Below are 26,957 nucleotides of genomic sequence, written 5' to 3' on the forward strand. Positions count from 1 at the left end.
CAGTAGCCTATATCTAGTTTACATTCTAATTTATAACATTAGGATATGTAGATTCTATTTTGAAAAACTTAAAATGTAAAGGGATGTTTTAGATAGGCATTACACTTGTTTTTTTTAAATAATAACGCAATATAAATCGATTTAATTAAGCCAAAATATCTTAAATAAATCTGAAATAATAAAGGCTAGCATCAACTTATATTCATACATAAAAGGGAATAAATAAGCTCAAACTTAGCTAGGAAATGATTTGCGCACATAAGTAAGCCCCAACAAGTTGTGCATTGAGCGTGGGAAATGTACTCCACAAATTAAATATTATTATTATTATTATTATAATAAAGACCACAAAATGCACATGTAAAAGCTTAATTACATTGAGATAAAGCCGCCCATATGAGTGGATGCTATTTCTAAAAGATCTAATACATGGAAGTAGGGACCGGCACAGAGTCCCGTAGGACAGTGTCACAAGGCTAACACATACATACATGTGCATAGGCCTACACTTCACAACTGCCCGAGGGAATACACAGCCATCCTTGATTGTGAATGAAATGTGTAATGAAATGTAAACAGGACAAATTATAGGGTAGCTTACGCTGCACACACTGACAAACAGATCAATGAAAACGAATTTGTCCAATAGAATACGACATGCAAATAAACTTGAGGAAATTATTGTCCAAAAACAAACTTTTAAGTGGCACTGACCCAACAGTGATTAAGTGTGAATATGCTCAGTGAGAACTCACCGGGGATATGGCTGATGCTCTCCACTGGTGACAATAAGATAGGCTATATGCCTGCAGTTGTTCGCTCAATTAAGTTGACAATTCTGAAAACTAAAAGACAGATTAGAGTATTTTCATTGTGTTCTCTTTACAGCTATAGCCATTTGCTTTCCACACTCTGTTTTTTCTCGTGGAAGTATTTTGAAATATTGCGATATGCCTGGCTGGGCCTCTCTACATTTCACTGACATTTGCAACTCAACAGTCACATATATACAGAAGAAAAATATAAACGCAACATGTAAAGTGTTGGTCGCATGTATCATAAGCTGAAACAAAAGATCCCAGAAAATGTCCAAACAAACAAAAAGCTTATTTCTCTCAAATTTTGTGCACAAATTTGTTTACATCCCTGTTAGTGAGCATTTTTCTTTTACCAAGACAATCCATCCACCTGACAGTTGTGGCATATCAAGAAGCTGATTTAACACCATGATCATTACACAGGTGCATCTTGTGCTGGGGACAATAAAATGCCACTCTAAAATGTGCAGTTTTGTCACACGTCTCAGGTTTGAGGGAGCATGCAATTGGCATGCTGTCATCAGGAATGTCCACCAGAGCTGTTGCCAGATAATTTAATGTTAATTTCTCTGCCACAAGACGCCTCCAACATCATTTTAGAGAATTTGGCACTACTTCCAACTGGCCTCACAACTGCAGACCATGTGTAACCATGCTAGCGGGAACGTCCGAGACCAGCCACCCGGACAGCTGATGAAACAGTGGATTTGCACAACCCAAACTGTCAGAAACCGTCTCATGGAAGCTCATCTGCATGCCCGTCGTCCTCACCAGGGTCTTGACCTGACTGCAGTTCGGCGTCGTAACTGACTTCGATGGCCACTGGCACGCTGGAGAAGTGTGCTCTTTATGGATGAATACCGGGCAGATGGCAGACAGCGTATGAGGCTATCGGTTGGGCAAGCAGTTTACTGATGTCAGTGTTGTGAGCAGAGTGCCCCATGGTGGTGGTGTGATTATGGTATGGGCAGACATAATCTATAGACAATGAACACAATTGCATTTTTTCGATGGCAAATCTCAGCACAGATCCTGAGATCCATTGTCGTGTCATTCATCCGCTGCCATCACCTCATGTTTTAGCATAATAATCTACGGCCCCATGTTGAAAGAGTCTGTATATAATTTCTGGAAGCTGAAAATGTCCCAGCTTTTCTATGGCCTGCATACTCACCAGACATGTAACCCATTGAGCACGTTTGGGATGCTCTGGATCGATGTGTACAACGGCATGTTCCAGTTCCCGCCAATATCTAGCAACTTTGCACAGCATTTGAAGAGTAGTGGGACAACATTCCACAGGCCACAATCAACAGCCTGATCAACTCTATGTGAAGGAGATGTGTCATGAGGCAAATGGTGGTCACACCAGACACTGACTGGTTTTCTGATCCACACCCATACCTTTTCTGTGACCAACAGGTGCATGTCTGTATTCCCAGTCATGTGAACTCCACACATTTGGGCCTAATGAATTTATTTAAATTGACTGATTTTCTTGTATGAAGTGTAACTCAGTAAAATGGTTGAAATTGTTGTGTTTACATTTTTGTTCAGTGTATTTTGTCACGCCCTGATCTGTTTCACCTGTCCTTCTGATTGTCTCCACCCCGTCCAGGTGTCACTTATTTTCCCCAGTTGTCTTGTAAGCTTCCAAGTCAACCAGCAGTTTTCCTGTTTTGCCTACTTTTTGCATTCTCCTTTTTCTAGTCCTCTCGGTTTTGACCCTTGCCTGTTTCTGGACTTTGTACCCGCCTGATTGACCTTTCTGCCTGCCTTGACCACAAGCCTGTCTGCCACTCTACCTCCTGGATTCTGATCTGTTTTTTGACCTTTTTTTCTGTCCACAACCATTCTCTTGCCTACCCCTTTGGATGAATAAACATTGTAAGACTCCAACCATCTGCCTCCTCTGTGTCTTTATTTGGGTCTCGCCTTGTGCCTTGATACTTTTACTCAAGTAGTATTTTACTGTGTGACTTTTACTTGAGTAATTTTCAATTAAGGTATCTTTACTTTCACTCAAGTATGACACTTGGGTACATTTTCCAGCACTACCTTTAATTTATGAAAATTAGCTGACACTGGCCACTATTTATGATATGGTGTTTCTATTCCAAGAAAAACAAAAAATGCAATGTACATTTGCCTAATACATTTGTTGTCCTTCAAAATAGAAAGTACATATCCTGATGTTAGAAAGTAGAATATACACTAGATGTAGGTGGGGTGGGCAAAATAATTACAACTGAATAGGCCTAATTAAAATAATAGTGATCATGGAAACAAAATATTCCAGTTAGAGCATGGCCAAAGCTTGTGGCTGAGCAGTACCAGAGCGAAATAGGAGCTGGAGAGAAGGCCAACTTTTATTTTTAATCTGCTCAATTACACACTGCTCCTGTGCTTGCCCTGGCATTAGCAGCCATTGACTGTGGCTCAATTTGGGGGAAAAATACCCGCCAATACGTAATGTGCACTCAATTCATTCTTCTCAGCTCGATCTCATGTCAGTGAAATCATCCGTTTCGCCTATGACAACCATAAAGAATTGTGCGTGCAAATATTGCACAACTTCATCCACCGAGACGGCTGGGACCACTTCGAACTTTTCCCGTCATGTGGAGAGGAAACACATGGAGAGGTAAGTTTAGAAGCTAGTTAGGTAACTACTAGTTGCTAGCTACTAGCTAGCATAATATAGTCTCAACTAGTGTGCCGGTTAGCTTATGTTAGCAGTGGCTGGTGCTATCTATGATGGATTCTGCAGTAGACAGTAGACACAAAGATGTACTTAGTTAGTTGGCCATCAATTTGTGGTAATGTTACCTAGCTAACTACTGTTAGAGAAAATATGTCTAGCTAGCTAATAGATGGCACCTGCCAAAAGCGAATACATTTTGGCAGAAAGCCAACAAGCATTTGGGAACAATAGAGGTAAAAGAGAACTTTGCCTTTGTCAACCAGATTGAAGCATTAATTCTATCGATTTATGACATTCCGGTGAGCAAGTGTTTATTTAGTCTTCTGGGGCAAATAGTAATGACAAGAGAAGCTGCATGTATCAAATCACAGACAAGTTGACTAACAAATAGCCTACCAAAAAGTTGGAAATAAGTATAAACATCTAAGTCAATCAACAAAATAAAAATGATTCTGCCATCTCTGCCTCAGGCCCAGAGATATGCATTTTTTTAAATAAAACTTATCATGACGTTGCTTCTTGTGGAATGTGTTAACAGGGTCAGGTAGGTTACTTTTTAAATGTAATCCGGTAGTTACTAGTTAACTGTCTAAAATTCTAATCAGTAACATAACTTTTCGATTACCTAAACTTCAGTAACGTAATCGGATTACTGTCAGTTACTTTTGGATTACTTCACCCTTAAAAGATTATTACCAATTTAACAACATTTATTGCAGGACGTTTGAGCCACTAAGCAGAGCCACATTAGAACACATCACAAAATATTGTGACAATGTATTTAAGTCCTGTAAACCTGCATCTGACATGCGTTCTTCATCCTGATCTTGTCCATTTACACCTATAAGATCTGATCAGTCATCAGTGACCACAATGCGTCTTTTCACCGTTTACACCTGTCTAAAAAGGTGCGCACAAACACAATGTGCAGGACAAAGAATACATGTTAAAACAAGGTATAAGTAAGGGCTTAACTAACACTGTAACATGGATGGTGCTAAACACTTGTCCAGTATATAAAAGTATGAACATGTATACACACACTCAGTGGCGGATTTAGGTATGGGCGGCATGGGCAGCCACCCAGAGCGGCATCTTGCCGGGGCGGCATAAGGTGCTTCCAACTCACACTCTCAAACGCGTAGATCCCCTGAACGCAGCTCACTCTCTAGATCCCAATCACCTGAATTCTGATCACCTGTTCACACACATGTATGTCAATTACACACACTATTTACTTAAGTTCTTTGCACCCCATCATTGTGAGGTATTTGTGATATTTGTTTTGATACACACCTCTATTCTGAGCTCTGGGGTTATTTGTCCGCCTGTAGTTTTGGCATCCTCACTACGATGCCTTTTTGCCTTTTTGCCTATTCCCTGCCTGTACTTTTGCCTATCGGTTTTCCTGTCATCAACCTCTTGCCTGATCTCCCGGACTACATTGTTAGCCTTCTCACTGTCTGTACTGTTGCCTTTTTGGACCACTTGTGTATGACCTTCTGCCCCTGGACCCAGCAACCGGCCTCCTCCTGTGGTCCTTTACAAATAAAACACCTGCTGCACCATGCGCTTGAAACCAGCGCTCTACACTTTTTTTGGTTAATGACTGACGTTAATATGAAAGGTATTTTTAAAAAACATTTAAAAAACATGTGATTGTTTCATGGACATTTCTTTAGTTCTGCAAACATCCCTTCTAAATTTTAAAGTAAACCTAGAAGCAATGATCTCCTTTTTCTAAAGTATCGGTAATGTGATTACAATATTTTTTGCTGGGAACATAACGGATTACAGTTTCCCCAACCCTGTGTTAATCATAATGTGATTTTAACAATTTATTGCAACATATGCAACACAGTTGCAATATTTGTTGGATTAAATTGGTGCTGCCACTTTGATTAGTTTAAGTTTATAGATTTTATGTTAATATTACCAGGGATCTTATAGAATATTGATTTTCTTTCTTTCTTATTCAGGGAGTACAAGGCAGGACAGCAGGCACCAGATACTGAACAGACAAGTGTGGCTGCTGTTACAATCCAAATTCTCCAAGACAACAAGAAATTCACCTGGCCATCATTAACGATTTAATAACTGGCTGCACTGCCATTATTGATTGTGGAAAATTACCACTTCAAGCACCATCTGAAAGTGTTGGACAACAAATACACCCCCATTGGAAGAAGTACCATAAACGAGAAAAACATCCCAGTGTTGGTTGGGAAGGTAAAGGACACTATCACAGAAAAGCTTCAGAGCCGACCATCAGTGTCCATTACAGGCGACATATGGTCTGACCGCATCTTGTGCTCCTTTTTAGGAGTTACAACCCAAATAGGAGTTCCTCCTCCTAGACTGCAATCTGAAACCAGATTTCATAGCGGAGAAGGTATGGTGGGATTCGAAATGGTCGGTAATCTGTTGGTTGACTTGGCTTTCGAAGACCTTAGAAAGGCAGGGTCGGATAGATATAGGTCTGTAGCAGTTCAGAATGAAGTCATGCAATTGTATGAAGTCATGCCATCCATTGACATTACTCAAGCAATTAAAATTAGGGGCACAAGATAATGTGTGAAATGCATTCAATATAGGTCTCAAACAGCTTGATGTTGTATAAAATGGCTTCATTAAAACTGGTAATGTGATTTGAAATGCCAGTAGTATGTATGCACAATATACACTAGCCTGTAAAAATTACATTTTGGCTTTATGATATGAATAGACAAGAATGACAAGATATAATATACATTTTATAATTGGAGTTGGTGTTGAAATTACTTTTCTACTGGTGTTTTATTGATCATTAATGATACACTACATGAATAAAAATGTGGACATCTGCTCGTCGAACATCTCATTCCAAAATCATGGGCGTGAATATGCTGCAATAACAACCTCCACTCTTCTGGGAAGGCTTTCCACTAGAAGTTGGAACATTGCTGCAGGGACTTGCTTCCATTCAGCCACGAGCATTAGTGAGGTCGGGCACTGATGTTGGGCGATTAGGCCTGTCTCGCAGTTGGCGTTCCAATTCATCCCAAAGGTGTTTGATGGGGTTGAGATCAGGGCTCTGTGTAGACCAGTCAAGTTCTTTCACACCAATCTCGACAAACCATTCTGTATGGACCATGCTTTGTGCATGGGGGCATTGTTATGCTGAAACAGGAAAGGGCCTTCCCCAAACTGTTGCCAGAATCGTCTGGAATGTTATTGTATGCTGTAGCATGAAAAACCCCATTCCTCCTCCACCAAACACATTGGGGCAGGTAGCGTTCTCCTGGCTTCCGTCAAATCCAGATTTATCTGTCGGACTGCCAGATTGGGAAGCGTGATTCATCACTCCAGAGAACGCTTCCCAGCTTTCCACCGTTTTCCACCACTCTGGCTTGTGGGCGACTGCTCGACCATGGAAATCCATTTCATGAAGCTGCCAACAAACAGTTCTTGTACTGACCTTGCTTTGAGGTAGTTTGGAACTTGGTAGTGAGTGTTGAAACAGACAATTTTTATGCGCTTCAGCACTTGTAGCCCATTCTGTGAGCTTGTGTGGCCTACCACATCGCGGCTGAGACGTTGTTGCTCCTAGACGTTTCCACTTCACAATAATAGCACTTACAACTGACCGGGGCAGCTCCAGCAGGGCAGAAATTTGATGAACTGACTTGTAGGAATGGTGGCTTCCTGTGACAGTGTGACAGTGCCATGGATCCTAGGACCTTTGAGAGATTGGGACCCATCCTTTTAAAGGAGCACACAGTGCCACCTACAGAACATAACTAGATTAGCAGCCAACAGCATTTCTAATGCTTTCGCCTCGGTTGTACTGTATATAGTTATTCAAATATACATACACTACCGGTCAAACATTCAAGGGTTTTTCTTTATTTGTACTATTTTCTTAATTGTAGAATAATAGTGAAGACCTCAAAACCATGAAATAACACACATGGAATCATGTAGTAACCAAAAAAAGTGTTAAACAAATCAAAATATGTTTTATATTTGAGATTCTTCAAATGGCCACCCTTTGCCTTGATGACAGCTTTTGCACACTCTTGGCATTCTCTCAACCAGCTTCATGAAGTAGTCACTTGGAATGCATTTCAATTAACAGGTGTGCCGCCTTAAGTTAATTTGTGGAATTTCTTTCCTTAATGCGTTTCAGGCAATCAGATGTGTTGTGACAAGGTGGGGAGGGTGGTATACAGAAGATAGCCCTATTTGGTAAAAGACCAAGTTCATAAACAACAGTCCATTATTACTTTAAGACATGAAGGTTAGTCAATACGGAACATTTTAAGAACTTTGAAAGTTCCAAACAAAAACCATCAAGATATGATGATTACTAACAATTGAATACCACGAAATTGGGGAGAAATGGGGGTAAAAAAAAAGAAAGAAAAGAAAGAAAGAGCTAGGATGAAACTGGCTCTCATGAGGACAGCCACGGGAATGGAAGACCCAGAGTTACCTCTGCTGCTGAGGATAAGTAAAAAAAGAAATGCTTCACAGAGTTCAAGTAACAGACACATCTCAAGATCAACTGTTCAGAGGAGACTGTGTGAATGAGGCCTTCATGGTCGAATTTCTGCAAAGAAACCACTACTAAAGGACACCAATAATAAGAAGAGACTTGCTTGGGCCAAGAAACACGAGCAATGGACATTAGACAGGTGGAAATTTGTCCTTTGATCTGGAGTCCAAATTAGACATTTTTGGTTCCAACCGCCGTGTCTTTGTGGATGATCTCCGCATGTGTATTTCCCACCGTAAAGCATAGATGAGGTGTTATGGTGTAGGGGTGCTTTGCTGGTGACACTGTCTGTGATTTTATTTAGAATTCAAGGCACACTTAGCCAGCATGGCTACCACAGCATTCTGCAGCGACAAACCATCCCATCTGGTTTGCACTTAGTCCCACTATCATTTGTTTTTCAACAGGACAATGACCCGACACATCTCCAGGCTGTGTAAGGGCAATTTGACCAAGAACGAGAGTGAGGAAGTGCTGCATCAGATGACCTGGCCTCCACAATCCCCCGACCTCAAACAAATTGAGATAGTTTGGGATGAGTCGGACCGCAGAGTGAAGGAAAAGCAGCCAACAAGTGCTCAACATATGTGGGAACTCCTCAAGACTGTTGGAAAAGCATTCCAGGTGTGTGTGTAAAATTCTTAATTCAGTACCACAATTGACAAATAATATGCTTAATAATGCAGGCCCATCCTTTGAAGGGTTGTTACCTACTGTATAACAAGGACTGGCAGGAGAATCTAAATTTGTCACAAGTGGTGTTATATTACAGCTTGTGTTTCATCCAAGACTATCCCTAACGTCATTACCCCATAGCAACAGATGTGCGATGCATGCATGCATGCATGCATGCGCACAAACACACACACACCCCGCCCCTTCCACACAAACATCTCAACTCCCCCCCCCCATACATGACCACAAGCTCCATTGTTCCACAACTGTTCCATCCCAAGCCCAAATCTAGAGTAGACTTCATGTGTGAATGCGTGAATTGTTGTTGCTGTTTGAGAAGATATGCCAAATTGTAATGGGAAGATTTGATTAACCAACGTCTAGTCCTCTCCGATGGAGCTGTTGTCGTGATATGTTGAATTGGGGCTGCCCAAACCAAAGCAATTAAAAGTGGATTTTTGTTCATAGTATCTTGAGACATATGAAGGGGGATACAGAACGTTTTATTTCAGGTTTGTTTTGATAATTTTAATGAAAACATATGGTTTTTGACATATTGTACTATGATTACCTGTAAGGAACAGATGGTACAATGATTCTGGGATGCAGACACCTAAAAACTGGTAGATATCTCGTCTCTGATTTGCATCATCAAAGACGTGGCCGTTACAAAATGTTAGAGGCACTGCATGAACTGTGTGAGAGAATGTCACTCAACAGAAAAACAGCCATTGAAGTTGACAGCAGTTGAATAGGCACAAAGGAAATGCAAATTGTTGAAAGGGGAAAGTCCTTGGTAAATAATGAAAATCACAAGGGGTGAAAGATTTTTTATTTATTTTTAATGACAAGAAATTAAAATAATGACAAAGTATTTTCTTCCATCACTTCCATTACAGAATGAGTTTTACAATAATTAATGCAAATTCAACAACATTTGTTTTAGCTACGTCTGGCAAGCTATTTCATAGAAACAATGCAAACTCTTTAAAAAACAAAAATAGTTTGGTAATTTTACAGTGACTGTGATCATAAAGTACACTATGTACAAAAGTATGTGGACACCCCCTCAAATGAGTGGATTCGGCTATTTCAGCCACACCCGTTGCCATGTAATCTCCATAAACAAACATTGGCAGTAGAATGAGCTAAGTGCATTTCAATGTGGCACCGTGATAGGATGCCACCCTTCCAACAAGTCCGTTCATAAAATTTCTGCCCCGGTCAACTGGAAGTGCTATCATTGTGAAGTGGAAATATCTAGAAACTACAAACGGCTCAGCCACGAAGTGGTAGGCCACACAAGATCACAGAACAGGACGGCCGAGTACTGTAAGCGAGTAAAAATCGTCTGTCCTCGGTTGGAACACTCACAACCGAGTTCCAAACTGCTTCTGGAAACAACGTCAGCACAAGAACTGCTCGACATGAGCTTCATAAAATGGATATCAATGGCCGAGCAGCCCCACACATGCCTAAGATCACCATGCTCAATGCCAAGCGTCAGCTGGAGTGGTGTAAAGCTTGCCGCCAAGCTTTACTACATTCATACTATATACATTTAAAAACAGCACACACAGCCTCCCGGGGAAGCCCTAGCAAGGAATACATTTGACAAACTGACTTGTTGGAAAGGTGGCATCCTCGTCACTGAGCTCTTCGGTAAGGCCATTCTACTGCCAATGTTTGTCTATGGAGATTGTAAGGCTATGTGCTCAATTTTATACACCTGCCAGCAATGGGAGTGGCTAAAATAGCCGAATCCACTAATTTGAAGGGGTCTCCAAATACTTTTGTGTATCTATATAGTGTAGCTAATCAAATGGCTACCCGGATTACCTGCATTGATCATTTTTTGCGCTGACCCTACCCACACACTTACACCCCAACACACACAAACATTACATACGCCCACACATAAGCTAGCTTGCGCATACATGCATACACACACACACATTCACACATGCTGCTGCTACTGTCTATCCTGTTGCCTAGGCAATTAACATTTACCTATAAAGTGGGATTCAATTCTACTGTAATTTTTGTGTCAATGATCTGAGCTAAATTCTCAAATGTCAAAGTGGAACAAAAGTTCTAACATTTGTAAAATAAAACACATAAAAATCTGACATTAATTACATATTAATTACATAAGTATTGAACCCCCTGAGTCAATACATTAGAATAACTTTTGGCAGTGATTAGAGCTGTGTGTCTTTCTGGGTAAGTTTCTAAGAGTTTTCCACACTTGTATTGTGCAATACTTGCACATTATTCTTTTTAAAATTCTTCAAGTTCTGTACAATTGGTTGTCGATCATTGCTAGATAACCATTTTCAAGCCTATTGAAGCCAAAACTATGACTGTCACTCACAAACATTCACTGTTTTCTTGGTAAGCAACTCCAGTGTAGATTTTCCTTGTTTTTAGGTTATTGTCCAGCTGAAATGTGGAATGCTGAACCAGGTTTTCCTCTAGGATTTTGCCTGTGCTTATCTCCATTCTGTTTTTGTTTTTTTACCCAGAAAAACTCCCTTGTCCTTACCGATTGCAAGCATAGCTATGCTTGAAAATATGGAGAGTGGTTCTCAGTAATGTGTTGGATTGGATTGGCCCCAAAAATAACACTTTGTATTCAGGACAAAAAGTGAATTGCTTTGCCACATTTGTTTGTAGTATTACTTTAGTGCCTCGTTGCAAATAGGATGCATGTTTTGGAATATTTTTTATTCTGTACAGACTTTTCACTTTGTCAATTAGGTTAGTACTGTGGACGAACTACAATGTTGATCCATCCTCAGTTCTCTCCTATCCAACCATTAAACTCTAACTGTCAGAAAGTCCCCATTGGCCTCATGGTGAAATCCATGAGTGGGTTCTACTAAGCTAACATATGGAATTGTTTTAAGATTGTCATACAATGGATCATTTAGCAATTTGAATTTGAGGACCACTGTCATATATTTTTTTTAAACATTTTTACAAAACTAATTTGATCAAATATTACATTTTAATAGCCAATAGAAGCCCTTTGAATAACACTCAAATGGCAAAACACAGTCAAAAAATAAATCACACGGTTTTGAAGTCTGTCCCGATATCTAGGAGATCAAAGAAAGCTCAGGATATATATATACAGTGGGGCAAAAAAGTATTTAGTCAGCCACCAATTGTGCAAGTTCTCCCACTTAAAAAGATGAGGCCTGTAATTTTCATCAAAGATACACTTCAACTATGACAGACAAAATGAGAAAAAAAAATCCAGAAAATCACATTGTAGGATTTTTAATGAATTTATTTGCAAATTATGGTGGAAAATAAGTATTTGGTCAATTTCTCAATAGTTTGTTATATACCCTTTTTTGGCAATGACAGAGGTCAAACGTTTTCTGTAAGTCTTCACAAGGTTTTCACACACTGTTGCTGGTATTTTGGCCCATTCCTCCCTGCAGATCTCCTCTAGAGCAGTGATGTTTTGGGGCTGTTCCTGGGAAACACGGATGTGATGTTTCCACCACCATGCTTCACAGTAGGTATGGTGTTCTTTGGATGCAACTCTGCATTCTTTGTCCTCCAAACACGACGAGTTGAGTGTTTACCAAAAAGTTATATTTTGGTTTCATCTGACCATATGACATTCTCCCAATCTTCTTCTGGATCATCCAAATGTTCTCTAGCAAACTTCAGACGGTCCTGGACATGTCTTAGCTTAAGCAGGGGGACACGTCTGGTACTGCAGGATTTGAGTCCCTGGCGGCGTAGTGTATTACTGATGGTAGGCTTTGTTACTTTTGTCCCAGCTCTCTGCAGGTCATTCACTAGGTCCCCCCGTGTGGTTCTGGGATTTTTGCTCACCGTTCGTGTGATCATTTTGACCCCACGGGGTGAGATCTTGCGTGGAGCCCAAGATCGAGGGAGATTATCAGTGGTCTTGTATGTCTTCCATTTCCTAATAATTGCTTCCACAGTTGATTTCTTCAAACCAAGCTGCTTACCTATTGCAGATTCAATCTTCCCAGCCTGGTGCAGGTCTACAATTTTGTTTCCGGTGTCCTTTGACAGCTCTTTGGTCTTGGCCATAGTGATAGTGAAGTTTGGAGTGTGTGACTGTTTGAGGTTGTGGACAGGTGTCTTTTAAACTGATAACAAGTTCAAACAGGTGCCATTAATACAGGTAACAAGTGGAGGACAGAGGAGCCTCTTAAAAGAAGTTACAGGTCTGTGAGAGCCAGAATTCTTGCTTGTTTGTAGGTGACCAAATACTTATTTTCCACCATAATTTGCAAATAAATTCATTAAAAATCCTACAATGTGATTTTCTGGGGGAAAAAAATCTCATTTTGTCTGTCATAGTTGAAGTGTACCTATGATGAAAATTACAGGCCTCTCATCTTTTTAAGTGGGAGAACTTGCACAATTGGTGGCTGACTAGATACTTTTTTGCCCCACTGTGTGTGTGTGTGTGTGTGTGTGTATATATATATTATTTTATATTTTATTTTTCGCATATTTAACCCATTTTCTTGGCACAAAACTACCTCCATACCTCTGTATTTTTGTACTATATTTTTTTACCGATACCAGGTTACCTTCAGACGAGGCTCTTGGGGCATCTGCGGGTCGTAGGAAAATAACACCGTGTTTGTAAGAGTCATACCTTTTCATTGAGGGGTCATATTAGTTAGTAGGCCAAACCGTTTGGACGGTAAAGAAATGTTTCGCAATCATCAATTTCATTGCCCAGTCTTACCAAAAATATGTTAACGAGTGAGAAAAAAAAACTTGACATGAAGGGAATGTATTTAGGTGTAAAGAGCTACACAGGCCTGTTTGGTCTATCACCCTGGAATGAATGCATTGGGTAGGAGCCGTGACAGGCTGATATTGAGCAGCGCTGTTCATCTTGATTCAGCAGTCATCTCATAAATTAAGTGTTAAATCAATTCAGACATGGGTCCTCATCCCATGGTGTCACTCGCAGGTTTACAGGGGAATAGAAAGGAGCATAAACGCAAGGAGCCGGAAGGGAAGGTGTGGATGCTGACATTTCCTGAGACCACTTCAGATGTCAGTGTTTCACCCTGCAGTGTGTTGACAGGGTTACAAACAGACTACTTAGATGGGTTCCTGATCTTGGAGCTGGGAACCCATTGGAGTCAGGTACACATGTTTTATTCCAGCCCAGCACTAAGAAGCCTGATTCAGCTAATCAACACTGTTTATTTGATCATGCAGATAGGCTTAGGTATTCATGAAAAACTGCATAAACTAAGGTGTGTTACAGAACCTTTTATTGAATTTGGTCATTTCAGTTCAGAGTAAAATACATTTGGATTGGAATATATCAGAATCCCGTCTTACAGCTGTTTGGGCAATCAGCTACTGTGGTCATGTGATATATGTGTGTCATATTTAATATAAATGGGAGACAAGGCCACAGCATGGCTCTGCTAGAGTACCTGAATAACGGTGCTAGCTATGACTGAGACCAAGGTGCCAATTCAATCAAATTAAGAGAAAACACAGGTAAAGGATAGTGAACTAAAGAATACTCATGCTGGAGTTACCTTTTGAACTAGGCAAATTACACACTTTTTTACAAACGTTTTTATTAAGGTCCATCACTGTAATCCCCATCACCATTATTAGGGTTTGTTTTGTGAGTCTTGTTCACTCTGCCGTAGAGATTCAAAAAGTAAATGAACTCAACCAGCCTGCCATGCTTACACTGCGGTCCTTTTTTTTTAAGTAGAAGGATAACTTGGCGATTTAACAGAACATCCCTAATGGACTTGCAGGGATAGACTCCTGCAATAACTGTTTCATTCCAGTTGAACACTGTCCCACTGGCTCAGAGCCAAGTGTGGAAAAAGAAAAGCAAACAGCAAGACATGACGCCTGGAGCGCTGCTGTTAAAGGGGGCAATCAGCAGTTGCTACATCCATTTTTGGGACTTATAAATTAAGATGTACCAATTGATTCTTGAAGAATATAACTTGTATTAATGCTTCGTGATCTTAGTTCAACCGTCGTACCCCATCAGAACCCCAAAATATAAGCTTGTTTTACTCCGATATTTGCAAACAAAGTAAAAGTAATCAAACACTGTATAGCCTAAAATCATGTAAAAGCTATAGTTGTAATATCATATGATGGTCAGTCCTTGCATCCATAGCTCTGTCTATGAATTTGAGAGTGGTTACATTTCTCCAGCCCCATTACTCACTTTTTATCTAAACAGTGGCGGAGAGTACGCTTTGTTATTGTTTCAACCGCGGATTGCCACTGACGGAAAACTCCACTCAAAAACAGTATTTTGGAATTTGTTTCAATAGTCCATTCTTGACATCGTCTCAATGTTTTCCTTGTCAGCAATTAGGTTTTCGTTATGATGCAAAACACAGCATCATATTAGACATCATACAGGGATGATTTATGTATTTTGAAAAGTTCCATATCTTGAAAACTTGATTGCTGACTAGAAAAACATTTTGGGATTATGTCAACAATGGACTAATGAAAGAAATACCAAAATACTTTTTGGGAAGTGCATTAAGAAATGTCCTTCTGTTTAAAAAAGTTTTATAATAAATCTCATTGCTCCTGGTCACAAAGGAACTTTTCCATCGTGTTTTGCACAATGTTTTCTTCAATGTTTACTTACTTCCTACTTGAATTGTAATTTCACAGATAACGATGGAAATGCATTTTTTGTGGATCAAGACATGCCAGGAGGAAAGTAAATGAGTGTAGCAATATCACGTCTCTGTTGTAACAGCTAAAGATAAGGAATTGGGTGTTTGAAGTTTTGGCAGTTTCTTTACAATAGAAGAAACAGAATTTAACCAACCGACCTGTTGTCTTTCAAGTCCTGCCATCAGAGATAATTTCCCGAGGCCCAGGTTGAAGACTGAATGCAGCCCTCCGGACCTCGTTGAAGACTGAATGCATACCCCTGGGGCAAGAATTGGTTTGACACCCCTGGTCTAGACCTATGGCGTATGCTAGATTGGAACAGAGGCTTGAGAGGTGAGCAGCCGAGCCATCCCCTTTAGGGCTGTCAAACACCTATCGGACAGCATACTTGTGTCCCTGTACCCTTTTTTCCTCAGTCTCTCTATTGATTGACCTGTAAATGGGAGACAGCCACTGGCAGGAAGCAGACTGAAGCAGACCATCACAAACACCTTTCCTTTAACCCCAATATATCTGTACTCCTGTCACAACACGCCTCTCCAGCCAAAACACAATGGATCAACAAATCTTGTAAAAAAGGTTAAGAAGCTTAGCCGCAAATGCATTCAATGCATGCCAGTCAGTCAGCAACTCAGGAGCTTGAGTTAATTTAAATGAATCCAAAAAAATGTACATAGCAGCAGGAGTTGAACAATCCTGTAGTTTATTCCTAAATGCTAATTTTCTTTGAACTTTTTATTATCCCTAACAGCGTTGCATTATTCATACTAATGCCGGAATGTAAATAGTAGGATTTATTATGGCCTCATGCATAAAATTACTCCTGAGAGCATGCCAGAAAAGATCCCTTTTACTATCTGTTTGGAAAAAACTCGGAGAAAGAAGAACAAGCAATGAACACTATGCACGGTGATGGCACGCCACAGCGAGGGTATCAATATTACATAAAGCATGTTGAGAAAATTTACGGCTTGTTTATAACATCATGCCAGAGATCGTAACTTCTCACACAACCAAATGTGATGACGATTCTCTACTTAGCCTATCTCGGCTTTGTTGTCCAAGGCATGTTCGGTTGGTACTATACATAATCTCCCATGATGCCTTTACTGCTGTGTACTCTGATAAACATGCCACCACGGCGACCGCCTGGTTGTGAAATGTGTAGGTGACGCGTGTCGCCTGGGTGAGGGCATCTGCTTTGCGAATAAATTATGAAATCACACAGCATGACTGGTCTCTCAACATGAATTCTCCTTTGCTCAGCTGCCTGTCACAGTAGCTCCGTAGTCATGAGGAACAAGCTACATAGAGATGTTCTTGAGCTGCAGCTCGCACCATGCTGCTGTTATGTGGGGCGGCAGGAAGCCTAGAGGTTAGAGCGTTGGACTAGTAACCGAAAGGTTGCAAGATTGAATCCCCGAGCTGACGAGGTAAAAATCTGTCGTTCTGCCGCTGAACAAGGCAGTTAACCCCCCGTTTCTAGGCCCTTGTTGAAAATAAGAATGTGTTCTTAACTGACTTGCCAAGTTAAATAAAAGGTGTGTAAATAAATAAAAAAAATCGGCGCCCCAAAAAAAATACAGATTTCCGATTGTTATGAAAACTTGAAATCGGCCCTAATTAAATCGGCCATTCCGATTAATCAGTCGACCTCTAGTTTCTATTGGACAAATCCAGGTATGTTTATTCCCGTTTCATTGCATTTGCTTCTGTTTTTTTACAATAGAAATAGTGGAATGAATACACCCCCGATCACTCGTAAACACAGTTCACTTTCATAGCAGCCACGTTGTATTCCTTCTCGCATCTATTTGCTCTCGTCCCCCTCACCTTTTCCCGTCACTTGTGGACTTCAATGCACAATACATCAGCTGTATGTGACCAGGCGAAAAACCTCTCCAAGACAAACCATATCATAACTGCTAGACACAGCCTAAATTGTTGTCACCATTAGCTAAAGTAACTGTTACGACTTCCTCCAAAGTCGGTCGCTCTCCTTGTACGGGCGACGTTCGGCGGTTGACGTCACCAGTCTTCTAGCAATCGCCGATCCACCTTACATTTTCCATTTGTTTTGTCTATTCTTCCTACACACCTAGTTTCAATTCCATCAATTACATGGTGTTTACTTAACCCTCTGTTCTCCACATGTCCTTGTCTGGTATTGTTTATTGTAAGTGCTTGTGCACATTATGTCTGTTTTTTTTGTCCCATTGTGTATATTGTTTTTGTTCAATGTGATTTTTATCATTAAAACCGAGCCGTTGTAACAGTCTTTGCTCTCCTGCGCCTGACTTCTCACCCGCCAGTACACACGCCTTACAGTAACATAGTTCTTTTAGCTTTGTTGACTAACGCGTTAGTAAACACACTATACGCATGCGGTAACTTTACAGTGTACAGTCAGTAAGCATTTCAATAAACAGTTTAGGAGTTACACTGGCGGGCGCATGTGTCAATGTCAAACCAAAAGCTTAGTTTGACTTGGAAGAGTTCCAGTGTTGTGTTGGGTAGCCATAGCCAGATAGCTGACATAGCATCCCTCTGTTTGAGTAGGCTAAACTGGCTAGCTAGCTGCATTTGCTAGTAAGTGAAAGTGAAATTATGAATTCTCTCTTCTCCTTCATCTTTGATTAAATGTGTTCAAAACTGTTCAACTATTGTCTCTCTCTCTTTGAGTCTACTCACCACATTGCTAGCTCGCTGTAGCTTATGCTTTCAGTACTAGATTCATTCTCTGATCCTTTGATTAGGTGGAAAACATGTCAGTTCATGCTGCAAGAGCACTGATAGGTTGGAGGATGTCCTCTGGAAGTTGTCATAATTACTGTGTAAGTCTATGGAAGGGGGTGAGAACCATGAGCCTCCTAGGTTTTGTATTGAAGTCAATGTATCCAGAGGAGGATGGAAGCTAGTTGATCTCCGGCTACAAAATGGTGCTACCCTACAGATGAGACCTTCATTGCAACACAGTGTGTTTAATCAATTATTTGGCGATGTGAATATATTTAGTATAGTTTTATCTAAAAATGATAACCTTTTAAATGTTATACATTTTATGAAGTTCACTGAGGAGGATGGTCCTCCCATTACTCCTCAGAGGAGCTTCCACTGCTGTGAATACCTCTGATGTTCAGCAGTGAGACCTATAGGTGTCAGCATGCTTTAGTTCAGCTGGCCCCTAGCTGAACTGGGCTAGCGTGCTTGCATTCTCCCTTAAGACCTTCGCTTGAAAAAAGCACCAATAGTCCCGATTGTCAAATTGAGATGCCATAGCCAGTATACACTTCCTCAAAATAGCCAGGATTAATCAAATATCTGTCATTCATTTTTGAAGAATAAATCTTAAATCGCACAATTGAATATGTTTTGTGCAGTATTTCTCAATGACAAAATGTGCATGAAAACGAGTCGTCTCTCATTGAATGACAACAAAGACTTTATTGAAGAATCCCTCCTGTTGACCAATCACCGACTAAGCAACAGACTTTGGCTCTGAACTTCGGCTTGCCTCCAGAAAAACATTGTGTGCCTGAACAGCCCAAAAAAACTCACCGAAGTCCAAAACGAACAGAAATGTCACAAAACGTCATCATAATATATGCACAAACTCTACCGAATTCTTTCGGCTGGTAAGAATGCGGACACCTTAAGAAAGCAGGCACTGTACTGTTGTCATCCCTATGAATGAGGAGAGTGTTGACTCAACATGTGGCCAACGTCAGGTCCCTCAACACTGTACCTACATCACACGACTGTTTGATTATGCGGTTAGGTTGATGGGGGTCATGTAGGAGAGTAAAGGGGGTAGAGGGAGAAGAGATCAGAGTGAGACAAATTAAATATGTAGGTCTACCTCCTATAAAGGGGGGTAAGGGGAGAAGAGATCAGAGTAAGACAAATTAAATATGTAGAGCTACCTCCTATATACGGTAATGAACAGTGGAAGAGTGTTAATGATGCAGGACTTCCAAAAGGCTTCCCTGTGCGAATGGGATCAGAGACTGCTGTTGGAGATGTTCATTGCTGCACATTACGTGTAAGAAGTGTGTGTGTGTGTGTGTGTGTGTGAGCATCCCATCATGTTTGGCTCACTCAGGTCTATGCTTGCAGCCAGGCTGAGGAGGATGGAGAATGGAGTATACACCCCTCCTGGTTGCCTGTGGCAGCACATAAGCCCCAGGACAGTCACAGCCACGTCCCTCATGCTCCCTGCCACATCCACAGGAGCTTGCTTTGATCACAGCCCTCTGCCACTTTGTTTGTGTAAATACCCATTCATAACTGAGCCACCAGTCTTCATGGTGATACATTCAACTACAGTTTAGGGAGGGATCTGAGGTATTGTTGGAAGTGGCTGTCTTATCTTATTTATGAATTATTATTTACCATATGCACCAAATACAACAGGTGTAGTAAACCTTACTAAATGTAAACCTTACTAAATACATGTTTAACAGCCCTTACGTTTATTTTTTGCTAAGCTAAAGGGAAAGGGAAAAATAGTAACAATAAAATAGCAATAACAAGGCTATATACAAGAGGTACCGGTACTGAGTCAACATGCAGGGGTACAGGGTAGTTGAGGTAATTGAGGTAACATGTAGGTAGGGATAAAGTGATTAGGCATAGATAATAACAAAGAGTAGCATCCAACATATATGAAGAGTGGGAGGGAATGTTAATGTGTGTCACGACTTCCGCCGAAGTTGGCTCTCCTGCCCGTTCGGGCGGTGCTCGGCGGTCGTCGTCACCGTCCTATTAGCCACTACCGATCCCTTTTTCGTGTATCTGTTGGTTTTGTCTAATTGGTTTCACCTGTGTGTTGTTTAGTTAATTAGTGTCTGTATTTAATGTAGGTTGTCCCGCCCTTGTTTTGTGCGGGATTGTTTATTTTGTCATTCATTTTGTCTGTCGGTGTTTTGTGTTTCTTGTTCTCCGGTTAGTCTTTATCCTGTTTTGGATAATTTCACCCTGTGTGTATTTGGGTTGACCGTTGTTTATTTTGTTCACCGGAGAATAAAACTTTATATCGCTATCTGCTCTCTGCGCCTGATTCCACCCACCTTGATTAGACGTGACAATGTGTGTGTTTGTAGGTGTGTGTGTGTGTGTGTGTGTGTGTGTGTGTGTGTGTGTGTGTGTGTGTGTGTGGACTGTCAGTGTAGTACGTGTAAATCTGTGGTTAGAATCCAGTTAGCCTGGGTAACAGAGTTGGTGCAATTCTTATATATATATATATATATATATATAAATAAAATAAAGGGGTCAATGCATATAGTCCAGGTAGCCATTTGATCAAATGTTCAGCAGTCTTATGGCTTGAGCGTAGAAGCTGTTAAGGAGGCCTTTGGTCCCAGACTTGTACTACCCATAAGCACTACCCTCTGTAGTGCCTTGAGGTCGGATGAGCAGTTGCCATAGCAAGCGGTGATGCAGCCAGTCAGAATGCTCTCAATGGTGCAGCTGTACAATGTTTTGAGGATGTGTGCTCCCATGCCAAATCTTTTCAGCCTCCCGAGGGGGAAATAGGCATTGTTATGACCTCCTCTCTACTGTGTTGGTGTTTTTGGACCATTAAAGGTCCTTAGTGATGTGGACACCAAGGAACTTGAAGGTCTCGACCCGCTCCACTACGGCCCCGTCGATGCAAATGGAGGCGTGCTCTGCCCTCCTTTTGCTGTAGTCCACGATCAGCTCCCTTGTCTTGCTCGCGTTGAGGGAGAGTTCGTTGTCCTGGCACCACACTGCCAGGTCTCTGACATCCTCCCTATAGGCGGTCTCATGGTCATTGGTGATCAGGCATACCACCTTCATGTTGTCGGCAAACCTAATAATGGTGTTGGCCACGCAGTCGTGGGTGAACGGAGTACAGGTGTGAAAGGGTAGTGTGGAGTGCAATAGATATTGCATCATCTGCGGATCTGTTTGAGCGGTATGCAAATTGGTGTGGGTCCAGGGTTTCTGGGATGATGGTGTTGATGTGAGCCATGACCTGCCATTCAAAGCATTTCATGGATAAAGATTTGGATGCTATGGGGCAGTAGTCATTTAGGCAGGTTACATTGGTGTTCTTGGGCACAGGGACTATGGTGGTCTTCTTAAAACATGTAGGCATTGCAGACTGGGCTAGGGAGAAGTTGAAAATCTGAAGACACTTGCCAGCTGATCAGCGCATGCTCTGAGGACAAGTCCTGGTAATCCGTCTGGCCCTGCGGCCTTGTGAATGTTAACCTGTTTAAAGGTCTTACAATGGCTACGGAGAGCGTAATCACACAGTCGTCTGGAAAAGCTGGTGCTCTCAAGCATGTTTCAGTGTTGCTTGCCTCGAAAGTGAGAACAGAAGGCATTTAGCTCATCTGGTAAACTCACGTCACTGGGCAGCTCATTTGCCAAATGGAGAGTGAGGGAGAGTTTATGTAATACAATGATCAAAATTGTGACCGACCGCCTTGATTTGGTCTTATGTTGCAAAAAAAATTTTTTTTTTTTTTTTACATTGGATCAAATCAGAGACAGAAAGCTACAAAATGGTATATCATACACTGCATTTGAGGTAAGATGGAAAAGTAATTCTGCTTTGAAAGTTGACAAACTTGTAACCTCACTTTTGAGAAAAGGGCCTTTGAATGTTTTGGTACCTATTGGAGAGCTCTTCTTTGTCTACACCCATTCAGCATCGTTCACACCCACCTCTTAAAAAGGGTCAAGCACCCAAACTAACTGGCTAAAGTTGGCTAGCTTGCTAGCTACTTCTAGACACAAAGTAGAGAACAGCATACTGACCATTTTACTCACCCTAGCAGAGCTGGTGAGGCTGTTTTTATGTTATCCAGAGTGTTGGTGACTGCAACTGTGCTGCTGGCAACAATTTACTCTTTTTGCCAACGTTTACTGATGCTAGCCATAGCAAACGGGTGTTCAGCGTTCGTAAATTTGTCAGTTATTCAGCGCTCTCGCACATTCATAGGTAGCTAGTTAAACAATGAACCATAGTCCCAACTCATGATGTTACGACCTTGTATGAATCTGCAGGAAGCTAACCAACCAGGTTCAATGTTAGCAAAGCAAATGGCTCGGAGATATGAAATAAGACCATACACATAACGTTAGCTAGCATTTACATTTTAACTTGACATGAAAACGACTGTCAATTAGAAACATATCATATCTGAAAATGTAACTAGCTACACTCTAAAAATGAGGGGTTTAGCAAAGGTTCTAAGATTCTTCTAAGAACCAACTAAGGAGGTTCCTAGAAGAACCTTAGGCTTCTTGGCACTAAAAATGGCGCCCAAAAGGTTCTTCCAAGAAGCCCATAGGAGGTGGGGTTCATCGAAGAACCTCCTTAGTTGGTGAGGGTTCATGCAGAAACCAAGCTGCCCAACTGAAACTCTTGTAAAAAAAAATGTGAGGATCTCCTCAATTTAAGTTTTGGTTTGTCCCTTGTAGAATAATATCAATGTATATCATATGATTATACCATCTCTTTTCATATTTGTGCAAATGTTTCTTAAAACAGAAAATGGACACAATTCAACGGATATCAATCAACAATAAGGTAAGAATATGTAGGCTTTAAGAATATGTTGAAGGCTAGCTGTATTGGGTGCAGATGACTGAACTACTCACTTTTTGTGTCTATGTCTGCAGGTATACAAACAAGGAGGCATATCAAATGTACTGCAAAATCATTCTGGCTATGGATAAGGAGAACATCAACACATTAACATCAACAAGGGACAGGATATACCCATTGGACTTGAGGCTCTGATGGGAGTTTACCTTATATTTATATTTTTAATTCTGCTTTGCCATTAAGATCATAATAGACACTGAGGACTAAAATATTGTGTTATTATTAACAATAATAGGGGAGGTGGGTTAGTTAAAAAATTAACCACAAAAGGTTCTTTAATGATCCATTAAAAGAGGTTATTCGAAGAACTTATAGACTTATAGGGGTTCCCCCACAGTTTAAATTTGAAAAACCCCTAATGGATACTCCAGGAACCTTTACTTTTTAGGGTGTAGACTATCTTACCGTATACATCATGGATGGATGCTTCTCCCTGTCACGGTTGCCCTTAGTTTGAAGATGTAATCTGGAGACAGGTGTTTTCCCCATCTCATTAGCTATCATACTCTAATTCCACTGATTTCAAAACTCAGTCCTCCAGAAAGTGGAGAGCAATACTTAAGCAGTTCTACTAGGAGATATAGTTTTTTTTAAGATGCGTTAGACAGGATTACCAACACATACTAACCAGCTAAAATAGACAGAAGTGTGCTATATGGCAGACCAATTCGAACTGATCTCTAGGCATGTCCAACACACTCATTATCTCAGCCAATCATGACTGGCGGCCTTTTTCTGTCACTAAACCAACTAGGCACGTAATTTAACAATTTCAATCGTATTTACAGATGCATACAAGTCTGTTATTAAGGCACATGAAAGTTTGCATGTTCCAGGAAAACATATTTTCCGGAAAAAAATGCATTTTGATTTCATTTAAACAGTCTGCATTCAGATGGCACTCCCCGCAACATATGCCTAGTTTCCTGAAATGAGTTAATGAGATGATTAGTAATAGATAAGCAAAATATCCAATTGGTCTTAAAACACAGCCTGAATGCATGCCTTCCAAGAGAATAAAGGCAACAGATTTCTTATCAAAAGGAAGAAATTACTCAATGAGCCAACACCACCTATCAAACCAGAGCAACAGAAGACGCAGCATAAACAGACCAGAGAAAGCAATTAAGAAGTTATTTCTAGGGCTGGGTGGACGGGGTTTATAAATCAGTGAAACCACGGGATTAATATGTGCTATGAACAAGGACAGCATGTGGATGAAAATGACTTTTCCTATCACAGGGTTGATCAAAATAAGGATTCCAGGTCAAAAGAGTTATGAAAACTTATGAGCAGACAATGAAATCAACTAATGTTGCATCCTATTATTTAGTATGTTGAGAGCATAGAGACGTACCAGAGTGCATCGCCTATCTTTGCATGTGTGCCATCTATCCAACTCTTTGGGTTAGAGGCAATAATTGTAACAATATAGCAGTCCTCAGATTGAGATGGCCAATGGCATTACTTTAGGATTGGGAACTATGGTGTGGAGGCAGAGATTTTTTTCTCAATATTCTTTTTTTTGTAATTAACAGACACTCTTATCCAGAGTCACTTACAGTAGAGCGCATATATTTTCATACTTATTTTCATACTGGTTCCCTGTGGGAATCGAACGTACAACCCTGGCGTTACAAGCACCATAATCTGCAAACTGAGCTAGGTCTCTGTCATTATTTATTCATGCTCTTCTTTCCAAATATCAGGGAACCAAATTGTGCTAGAACAGAGAATAGAATGTTTTCCCAGGAATGAGGATAACATTCCCAACTAGAGCTAACACGGAACAAACACCACAGTGTACATACATCAGATACTCAATAACACTGCAAACAAACCACAACCACACACAAGTAGTAAATCACCACCAAGGTGTGGTCCTTACCTTGAAGAGCCGCAGTATGTTGGCCACCATGATTGACACAGAGCTGGACGAGGCTCCGATGACTCCCACCACCCTCTCAGGCTTGGTGATGATGGGTGCCCCCCCGCCGAGACACTTGACGTCTGTCCCATCCTTCTCGATGAGAGCCTGGACGAAGGTGAGTGACTGCTCCAGGGCGTGGGTATCCCGGGAACACGTGTCTAGGATGCGCGCCCCCAGCGTGATATTGGGAAGCAGGGAATGGTCGTTGTTGATACGGTCTAGGGCGAACAGCATGGCCTCCAGACGATGGATCCCCTTCTCCTTCTTCAGCTCCCCGCAGGCCTTGCCTTCGTTGCCCCTGGAGTGCACGGGGAACAGGCCTCCCAGGGAGATATCCCCGTCGATGCGGATGGAGTTGAGGTGTGTGCCGCTCGGGACTTTGGGTTTAGCGGCTTGGGCGGCCGTGAGAGAGCAGTAAAGAAGGAGTAAGAGCCTGATCAGGCTGCCTCTGTGACAGATCCTGCCAGTCCGATGCAAAGCACACCCCTGGGGCTGAGACACCATGACCACAGCCCAGACACAAATCAAGACACTCTAGAAACCAGCGGAATCAGGATCACAAAGAACACTAGTCTACTCTATATCCAGAGGGTTAATCTTAATAATACCTCTTGAAGCAGTGGGCACAGAACAGGCGTCCTCTCATGTTGCTTTGCTCTTAGAAGAACTCAATTATAATAGGAGCATTAATTTAGATGGTTCTTCAAAGGATATCTCCTCTTCCTTTCTTACATATGCATCTCCTTCTGTCCTCCTCACTCCATGGTCTGACCAACGTGGTGGGCACTCCTCTGCCCACTGCGCTCCACGGCCCACTGTAACTCACCACCCTGCCTATGGAGATCCCTCACAGGGGGGGGGGGGGGGGTTCAGGCCGCTCAGGTCTCCGGGCTGCTGAGTGAATTCCTGCAAGATAAAGCAAAGTAGACGCGATGAGACACACCACACAGTGACAGAGGGGCTAGATATGAGAGAAAGGATTCGTGTTGGTTTGAGATTTTCACTGCTTTCTTTTTCTGTCTCAACTCCTTTTGCTGCAATCATGTGTAGAATGATGAGACGATTTTTTTTCTCTCAATCTCACACGCTCTCTCGCTCCCTCCTCCCTCTTCTCCCTCCCTACTCACCTCTCCATATTGAATTTAAAAGGGTTGCCATGGACTCCCAAGGTCGAAAGGCATGAAAGTCAGCTCCCAAACTCTTCTTTTCAACATACTCAGTAAGAAACGCTGCCTACTGTACTAATGTGCCTACCATTGTTAGGTTGCTACACATCATACACAAAATGTTATCTCATGTCTTGATTACATGTCCATGATCTCTCTAGGAACTTACAGTGGGGCCCTAAAGTGGCACTCCAGTCTCCTTTCACCTCAATTATTAGCTCTTATTCCATCTATTGCTCCTCTATTGTTCCCGCAATAATGAGGGGAGGCCGATTACATCACATCAGACGAACTCCTTGAATGGCCAACTCCTTGAAGTTTGCAGTTTTGTCAACAAAAAAAACACTATTTTGCTCAATACGTTTGGGGTTTTTCTACCCTAAAGTGTACATTTGTGTATTTACACTTGGGATATTGTTTTTCAACAGTAAATGCTCAAAAATAGCTGGAGTCCTTATTTGAATGAGATATTTTTGTTGGTGACTCTCTCATCCATACAATTCTATTGATTATAACATTTCCCTGTATTCAAAGATGACACTAAAAGGCAAAAACAGACCAACATGTTAAGTTGGAGTGTCTTTTATACAAATTCACCATGCTATTGACACAATATCCCTTCTGTTGGATGACATATTACAGAGGAGGCAGATATTGGATGAATCATCACACATTCTCCTCCTTTTCTATTCTTCCATCAGCCCATTTCCCACTCCATTCTTCCCTACACCCACAACGCTGGCATATCTGAGACTGCGCCTTGGACGGCATAAAACCGTAGGGATGGTT

General features: G+C 41.3%; 1 protein-coding gene across 1 annotated transcript in view; it reads right to left on the minus strand.

The window, feature by feature from the left end:
• The window catches only part of LOC135542291 (metabotropic glutamate receptor 4-like), a 281,114-nt gene extending 255,603 nt beyond the window's left edge, over positions 1–25,511 (minus strand). The window contains exon 1 of the mRNA XM_064969153.1: positions 24,961–25,511. Coding sequence (XP_064825225.1) covers positions 24,961–25,506 — 546 coding nt within the window. The 5' untranslated portion in view covers positions 25,507–25,511. The remainder of the gene's footprint in view (positions 1–24,960) is intronic.
• Between the last annotated feature and the right edge of the window lie 1,446 nt (positions 25,512–26,957).

This window comes from Oncorhynchus masou, chromosome 6 (genome assembly GCF_036934945.1).
Source record: "Oncorhynchus masou masou isolate Uvic2021 chromosome 6, UVic_Omas_1.1, whole genome shotgun sequence".
Classification (NCBI taxonomy): domain Eukaryota; kingdom Metazoa; phylum Chordata; class Actinopteri; order Salmoniformes; family Salmonidae; genus Oncorhynchus; species Oncorhynchus masou.